Source organism: Pecten maximus, chromosome 15, assembly GCF_902652985.1.
Source record: "Pecten maximus chromosome 15, xPecMax1.1, whole genome shotgun sequence".
Classification (NCBI taxonomy): Eukaryota; Metazoa; Mollusca; class Bivalvia; order Pectinida; family Pectinidae; genus Pecten; species Pecten maximus.
This window is the reverse complement of record NC_047029.1, coordinates 14,687,575-14,696,763: the sequence shown is the minus strand read 5'-3', so window position 1 is coordinate 14,696,763 and position 9,189 is coordinate 14,687,575. Positions and strand designations below refer to the sequence as shown.

Here is a 9,189-nt window from a genome sequence, read left to right as displayed (position 1 = left end):
CCATTGGGTCCTATTCGACATGTCCATGTTTGTAATTAGCCGCCAATACGTCAGACCAAAACATCGTCAATTTTAAACGCACACAAAAAGCACATCGTTTTATTTTGGCCACTACAAAAGTTACCACATTAACCAAAAACTATCATACTTATGGGATATAGTCTTATTGATCATGCACATTGTTGCCATTTATCCGTATTTTCTAAAATCCATTGGGTCTTATCGACATGTCCAAGTTTTGTAATTAAGCAGCCATTACGTCAGACCAAAACATCGTCAATTTTAAACGCACACAAAAAGCACATCGTTTTATCTAGGCCACTACAAAAGTTACCACATTAACCAAAAACAATCATACTTATGGAATGTGGTCTTGATTATCATGCACATTGTTGTCATTTATCCGTATTCTCGAAAACCCCATAGGGACTTTTCGAAAATTGGAGATTCCCGCCGATCTTTCCTGCGTTGTGCTTGACTTTCATACTCAAAATACAAACACTTGGACAGCAAATTGTGATATATTTCATATTGATGACACTTCTGCACTTTGATATTAATAAAATTAACGCACATAATTGGATCTTGGTGATGATTTCAAATAGAAATTATCGATAATTATGTGTCTGGTTTTCAAGTTTTCTCCAATATGGCGTCTAGTGAGGACTGAACCGAGCGACCGCAAAGGATTGTGGGAAGGTCAGGGGCCACTATGTAAACACAAGGGCAAATAGAGAGCTGCCAATCTCTCTGTATATATATGTCTCTGTTTGAAGCAAAGAATTTGAAAATTTAGTACATTTGTTTATTTATATATATGATATGATTTGACCTTGTCCAAAGGCACAATCTCAATTAAGGGCATGTAAGAGACTTTAATTTCAAGTTATAAGCATTTGAATATAATAGACCAGAATACTTTTTTATTAAAATTCCCCCCAAAAAAATTGATGATAATATGAGGTGAGGCAAATAATTTGAATAGTTTGAACTGGCCTTTCAAATTGCAAGATGTCACACAGGCTGACGTTATTTAATATCTTGAAATTTTCATTTTTAATCTATTGATATGATGTACGCCTAGTGTAGTCAAGAAGTTTCCAGCCCGCAAAGGCCCAGAGCGCAGTGTACTATAGTGTAGGTGGTTCAATTTAAATAGTTCTACAAAATTAAATGAAATCATAGTCATATTTAAGTCGCCTGTTCTACATATGCTTGTAATGATTTTTATAATGATCATCGATAATACTAGTCTTAATCGACTATCCTAGTCAGGGATCAATCTAGGGCCGTTTTACTACCGGTATTCGGTAGTTTCCCCTCGGTGATAAAATTCCCCTTCTGCAGAATATTCCCCTCGGAACTTAAATATTTCCCCTATTTCTACCTGGAAAATGCCGTTTTCTCATACAATTTCCCCTACTTCATAATAAATTACTTTTTGATGTTTTCTCCGCGATCGTTTTGTTTTGTTTGCAAGAAATAATTATCGAGGCGAATATTAAATCTTGTTCTTGTCTCGGTCAATCAGGCGCTTGACACGTCACATTTTCCGTGTACTATCGGCAAGCGTCAGGTTGAACGAGACTAGTAATCGACTACACGTGCTTCCGGTGGCATGATAACAATTCTTAGTTTACGTTTACAATTATGTCTCACAAAGACGGATTCTACGTGAAAAAGCTTTCCAAAAGGGATGCATTGGGAACAAAGAAACTAACAGATTTGTTCAGCAAGAAACCAAGGACGGACACAAATGACAACCAGGCCGGCAGTGGACTTTCAAACGAAGTTGAGTCGTCCGATTTAGACGAAGAAAGGGCAAGTGCCAGCTGCAGTACGTCATGTACGTATACGTCGTCAGATATGAGACTGTTTTCGTCCGAGAAGTACGAATCAAAGTATCAGTGGCTTTACTTTAGTTTCCCAAAAAGAGGCTATATGTGTAAATTATGTGAATATTTTGGGCGAAATAGCGTCTTCACAACTGGAACCGGTCTCGGTGACCACCCAACAAGACTACTAGAATCTCACGAGAACAGTAAGGCTCATACAGATGCAGAGGAGATGAGATTGGCTTCTAGAAGTACCACTGTCAATGTGCATCGATTATTGAATGAACAGCCCCTTTCAAAAAAGGATACTAATCGAGAAGTTGTCAAGAAACTTCTGCAATGTGCAAATTTTCTGATTAGAAGAAGGTGGGCCCTTTCGGACAATTTTGAACTTTTTGTGAAGTTTGTAGCCCAATTAGGCGTTGAAGAGCTGATGAACCATATCCAAACTGCTCCAGCAAATGCAAGATACTTGTCATCATTTTCTGTCCTTGATATTCTAGATACTATGAGCATGTACTTAGAGTCAGATATTTTGGAATCGCTCAGAGGTGAGAAATTTTTTACACTACTTGCTGATGAAAGCACGGATGAATCAGGGAGAGAACAGTTTGCACTGTTTGGGAAATGGTCTTTCCATGGGGATATAAGTGAGCATTTCCTGGGAATAGTGCACATCAACAAAACTGATAGCCTGACACTCACAGATGCCATTCAAAGATTTTTCTTGGCCAAAGGAGTATCATTGGAAAACCTGCGTTTTGTTGCATTCGACGGTACCAATTCAATGAGTGGCTGTAATACAGGTAATTAAGATTTGGAAAAATATTGAACTTTTATTGATTTTTTTTAAACCTTAATTGATTCTAGAAACTTAATTTTGAAGAAAAAAAATTAATAACAAAATTATTCTGAAGTCAGAACATAAATATTTACAGAAATGACTATAGTTTACTCTGATCTTTTTGAAATAAAACCAAAATTAATATTTGTATTGATTGCTGTTACTTCAGCAGATCTATGTTGTGATTTTGATTATGAAATTAATCTGTTTGACTTTCAGGTGTTCAGCGAAGGTTGCGAAATGTTTCACCTCTGTCTGTCTACATGAACTGCAGGGCTCACAAACTTGCTCTGGTCATGGTGCATTTGATGAAGATCAAGGAGTATGATATCCTACAACAAGTGGATTCCTGTTTGTTAGGTTTATGGAAACTCTTTGAATACAGCCCAAGGAAGTTTGAAATATTCAGGTCGGTGCAAGCTGCGTATGGGAAACAACCGCTGCATCTCATCAAAGCAGCAACTACAAGGTAACTATTTGTTTTTGAAAATCCAAATCGAATCCAAATCAAATTCTTGCATGATTCACACATGCATGTTATAATGTCATTAATGCTTTCCAATTTTCTATAGATACACAGTTTAATTAATGGTATTTGAATTAATTCGTAGATGGCTGTCACATGGTCTGGCTTGTGAGCGTGTTGTGGATAGATATAGTGAACTAGTGGACTGTCTTGATGCGCTCTATGATGACAGAAAAGAACCTGAAGTTTTCGGACTTTGTTCAGTGCTTCTCAAGAAAAAAGTCACCAGTATGATTTTCTTGCTGAGTGATGTCCTCAGGATTCTGAATGAGCTTAGCTTATTCCTCCAAAGAGCTGACATGAATTTTAATGACATTCCTCACCAGGTCAAAAACATTGTAGATCATTTAGACAACCTCATGGTTCTTTACGAAGAGCGAGCTTCACATCAGAATCTGAAATTCTCCAAGATTGATGATGCATATTTGATTATTCTTGAACGCACATCTTTACAACAAAGACGACGTGAAGGTGCGCATGCACAAACAGCTGCAACATATAGTCCCGAAGATTTCCTTAGGGAAACTGGCTTTCCATTCATCAGGTCACTAAGAAGTGAGCTAGAAGATCAGTTTGTATGCTCTCCTGTTCTAAAGGCATTTGGAGTCTTGGATCCAAGGAACATGCCAGAGAATATTTGTGATCTGAGCAATTATGGAAAGGTAATAAAATAATACTGATTATGTTATTTTATTAAAAAAAACTACATGTATTGCATCTACCTACCACTGATTAAAATGGTTCAAAAGGTTAGAAATCTGGTACCAAAAAGAAAATTATTTGTTTTGAATATAAGAATATCAATTTTCATAATTAACTTATTTTCTTTAAAAACTGATTTGATGCATGCATGTATAATTAACTAATTTTCTTTTTGTAAGACTGGCATTGAGACACTGGCCAACATGTATGGAACTTCAAAGTCAGACACTTTTAAAGGCCACACAAAAGTTGTACCTGCAGATTTTGACTCCCCTCAGGCGGTAATGGGAGAATTTGAAGCTTTCAAATCCCACATGTTTGTGGAGAGGTACAACTAATTTTAAAAGTTATTCAAGCATTTTGATTTGAAAATTATGAGTGAAAGTCAAGAAATAATATCTAAGTATCCACACGGCACATTTAATACAAACACTTGAAAAACTCTCATCATCTGATCTTTCTTGGTGAGGCAATATCTTAATAATTATGCTTTAAGATTTTGCACAACATTTGAGTCATTATTTTATATTTCAAGACTTTCACCCTACTTGTTATTGTTATTTCCTAATGAGTTGGTACTGACATTCTCGCTAACAAGATGTAACGTTGTACAGTCAGCAGTATATTAGGTGTGTTGTGTTTACATTGAGGTTTCTGTCTCTATAAGTTAAAATAAATTGTTATTGAATTGTTTATCTGACGTTTGTTGACAATCTATTGGTGTTAGTTGAAATTCTCCAAGTGGTGAAATCAATTGAAGTGGTATGACCATTATATGTGTAGTTTTGTTGATCAGAGGCTGAGAAATTCAAGTGACCAGGACTTGGTCTAATAACCAAGATAGGATTTATCAGACTGATAGACCAGACCACGTTACAAAGAGTTTATTTCATACCACAACTAAACCTGTTATTACTTAACCTGTTATTACTAACTGTTTAAAATTGATAGTTCAAAACATGTTTATAAAAAATCTGTAAGGATGATGAAAATTAGTTTGTTAAGCATGGTTCATTATACACGTCATATACATGCATATGACAGGGCACTTGTTTGGAAATTAAAACAAAAACACTACATGAACAATAACCTTGAATTTGTTGTAATTGGGTTTGTTATAAACATGTTTCACTGTATGATAAGATTAGTTGAATTTCAGTTGATACTGTCATGATGCATGTGACCCGAGTTAACCTTGTTGGATCAATTCTAATCAAACTGGTAACAGAAAGACAGGTAAGAAAAAAAGTGTTAAATCTGACCTCGTATCATCATGCTTGAATTTGGTCTCTATTTTCATGTATACTTCAGTTCAATAAACTCCAGATAAAACTACATTTTTCATCAAGCATTAAATGACTTAGTTTAAGAAGTTTCTTTAATTTTGTTTTAGACTTTTAAGAAGTATTTAATTCCTTATGACCAAGTCTTGTTGATTTAAGAAATTCAGGATAACAAAATTGAAGTTAAATCATTCTGACCTTTCATTATCAGACAAAACATGCAGAGGAGAGATGATGAGATATCTACGACATCCCTCTACAGAGTCATGAAGAAGGATAAGATTCTGTCAGAGCTATATCCTCGGATGATACAGCTGTTGGGGATAGCCGTATTGATACCATGCTCAACTGCATCTGTGGAACGTGGTTTTAGTCTGATGAACTCTCTTTGTACAAATTCCAGGAATCGTCTTGGTCAGGGGTCACTTGATGCACTGATGAGGATATGTTCCGAGGGAAAAGAGGAATTTTCCAAATATGATTTGGAAAAAATGGTGGACATATTCAAAAATAAGAAAGAGAGAAGGCTTGATCTTTAATATGAATACAGAATATGTAGACATATATGCAATAGTGTCCCAGTGAAACAAGTAAACCCCCTGGAAGAAATATTTACTGTGTTTATTTTCTGTTTTTAAAAAGAATCTCACACTCTTGAAAGCTGTCAGTAGAGCCAATCTAAATAGTCTTGGAATGCTTAAAATCATTTTCAGCCTTGGAACCCCAGCTATTTTCCCCTGAATACAGAAAAGGGTATATTCCCCTAAACCCTAGATTGATCCCTGCTAGTGCGAGTACGTATCAAGGCAGACGTGCCCGATTATGGCATCCTTTCTCCGCGGGACTCTAGTAAGTCTATGTCAGTATATGATCGGGAAAAATCTAAACTTATTTCATTTCTCTTTCTACAAGGTAATTCATATATCAGAGAAGTTGCAAAGAAGTAGCATTGGGTGTGCTAGTTCACGAGAACGTGTCCGAGAACACACGATTCTGTGTACATTTGTCACATCAATCTGGAGATTCCCGTTGTTATTTTTAGACGTAAACAATCATGATCACTGACGAACCACAAACAAATACGGTTCACACACTACCGAAATTTAAAATTAATATTCTTTGGAGACAAAGTATAACTACAGTAAATATCAAATGAACGGCAACTGTTCTCCGTGCATATTTACCGTCGTCTGTTTCATCAAACGTCAACAAACACTTTTACTTACCGTCAGCGTTAGACCTCCGAGGCTTCGGGAATTTGCTTGACATTCTGAACGCTGGGTTGATTTTTCGCATGCATGTTTGTGATCGTGACAAAGTATCTATATCCTGGAGCATTGCCTCTGATGTTGAAAAATAGCAATATATACTGGCAATAACAGTACAATACAGCTGAACCCAGCTTACCGAGCAGTTCAATCAGGCAGGCGGCTTGCACAACACACTTGGTGACGTCACTGACGTCACATCCGGAATAGACTCGCCTCTGGAATGTGTTCTAGAATGTTCTAGAATGTTCTAGAACATTCCATGACACTTCTGATAAATACGACCCTTTTCAAAACCATATTGTGGCCGTTCTATGACAGATATCGAAAAACCAAAGATACCATTTTTCCAGAATTACTTCAACTTGCTATATTTGGAGGGTCATTTTGTCAGATTTAAGATTGAACTCTCCAGACCGAGTTAAACAGAAACCAGCAGTCAAAGTGTCGATTTTGGCCTCTTTGACCCAAAATATCTCCATAACTAGATTTCCCCCATATATACCGGATATGTCAGCACCTAGATCCCAACGAGTTTTACAAGTGTGGAAAGTTTCATGAAAATGTATTGAGCCGTTTTCAAGACGCTCAGATCGCGCATATATCCGGCAAAATAGGCAGAAGTAGCCGTGTCTACATAACGTTCCGTAAGGAACGATAACTCCGTTATCGCCTCCTTACTGCACTTCATTCCATACTAGAGGGTGACACCTGAAGGATGTCACAGATGGAATGAAGTGCAGTGAGGGGCGATAACTCTGTTCCAGCAGTTTTCATCAAAACCGCTCACTATCAAAAGTTCGACCAATAAGAAGACCTTGTGTTGTGGGCCGCCGTAGCCGATTGGTTAAGGGGCCCAAACACTTTATCACTAGCCCTTCATCTCTGGGTTGCGAGTTCGAAACACATATAGGGCAGATGCCTTTTTATGACTGTAGGTCGGTGATTTTTCTCTTGGTACTCCAGCTTTCCTCCACTAACAAAACCAGGCACGTCCTTAAATGACCCATTCGGAACCCCTCGATTTTTTTTCAAAATACACCTCGGACGTGAATGGTTATTTGAAGAAATGTTTTGTCACGTGACAAATCATTTGTTAATGAAAATGGCGGCCACGCCACAAAAGGTTGTGTTTCATCAGGACACGCTGAATTCTTGCTGTTTTTGTTGTGTCATCATCAAACTAATTCCATTAAATACATGTTGAATTTTTTATTTTTTTCGTCTTTAAACTAATTGCATTATCAAATTTAGATAAAGCGATGTTAACACACGTTGAAAAGTCTATGGGCGCTGCCATGTTTGCTTATAATGTACTCAGTACAACAACTTAAAATAATGAAAGATATTTCAATAAACAAATTTTAAACATGTGGAATGTCCAATTTGAACCTTAGAACCAGTAACTTTATTTAAAATGATTAAAAGAAATGTTTTACCTAAATCATGCGCGAACTCAATTGCTAGTTATTTTGCTCCGTCATTATTACGCGAAACCGCATTTCTCCAGGATCTGGGTAGATTACTGGGCTACTAACGTTAGCGTCCGAGGGTAGGTATAGCCAACTCGAGGATGATCCGAATGTAAATGACCCTGCCTTTTTATATGACGTTAAAAACTACATTTATGTATTTCATTGAAATCAAACAATATGTATATTCGAACCAATCAGAGGCTAGGAAATGGCGACCTTTTCGGTAAAATGTGAATATTGTTAATAAAATAATAAAGTGAGGTTACATGAGTAACCAAAGTCCCATGATGTACCTACATACCAAATTTAAATTTCATTGCAATCGGACAATAACTTAAATCCTGAGAATCCTGAGATATCATTACTACGATAATATTAAATAATTAACGAATCACGTTGCTAATACTGCATGCCATTCATTATAATATTAAAATTAATTAAAGTATTTATATTACTAGGTATAAAATACCGCTTGAGTATTAATACTAAAAATAAATACCACAAGTGTACACAAAATCCTTAACATCACTTCTAGTTATAACATCATATATTGGGACCGAGTTCACAATTAGCTTCGATATATGTTTCATTGTAATATCAAAATTCATAATAAATTCCCAAAATTGCATTTACAACTTTCTATTTCACCTGGTCAAGACCAACATCTGAGAAACAAAATATAAAAGTTTCAACACAGCATGTTGGACATTATCAGGAGATATCTGTCAACAGCTGTCAGCAAATACCGAATATATACATCCGGGTCAGGGGTAGAGGTCAAATTTACACCCAAAAGTGTGTTAACAACTTGCGCAACACGACCGACCAATCAGCTTGTGTTTCACCCCGATCCAAGTCCCTTTGGAGAATGCGTTTCTCTGGTATGTATCTGTTTTCCCGAGTAAATACATGTAACACATGAAACGGGTACTGTATATATGATACGAGGATAAAGAGTAGTGTATTGAGATTTAGAAGATCACAAATACACACTGTTACTGAAAATAGAATGACGTAGGTTTCTGGTGTAAAAAGGCGGGAATTCCCCAGGCGGGGGTTTCCCGGTGCAGTGTAAAATGTCTGGCTTACTGTCTTTCGATTATACGTACCCGTGTGACCTAAGCGGAAACTGTTGCATCACGGATACGACAGGAAAAAGAACTTAATGTACCATATATGAAGAAACAAGATTAATTATGTCTTTTGGGTAGAGATGTTTGTGATACGTGACGTACGTCCGTAATAGACTCTCCGGA

The 9,189-nt window shown here is 36.7% G+C and overlaps 1 protein-coding gene across 1 annotated transcript; it reads left to right on the top strand.

Moving 5' to 3' along the window:
* The first annotated feature begins 1,650 nt into the window (after positions 1 to 1,650).
* On the top strand, positions 1,651 to 5,729 carry LOC117343277. The gene is made up of 5 exons (XM_033905622.1): positions 1,651 to 2,641; positions 2,899 to 3,148; positions 3,291 to 3,867; positions 4,087 to 4,235; positions 5,402 to 5,729. The coding sequence occupies exons 1-5, from the start codon at positions 1,651 to 1,653 to the stop codon at positions 5,727 to 5,729; spliced, it is 2,295 nt and encodes a 764-aa protein (XP_033761513.1).
* Positions 5,730 to 9,189: the final 3,460 nt, after the last annotated feature.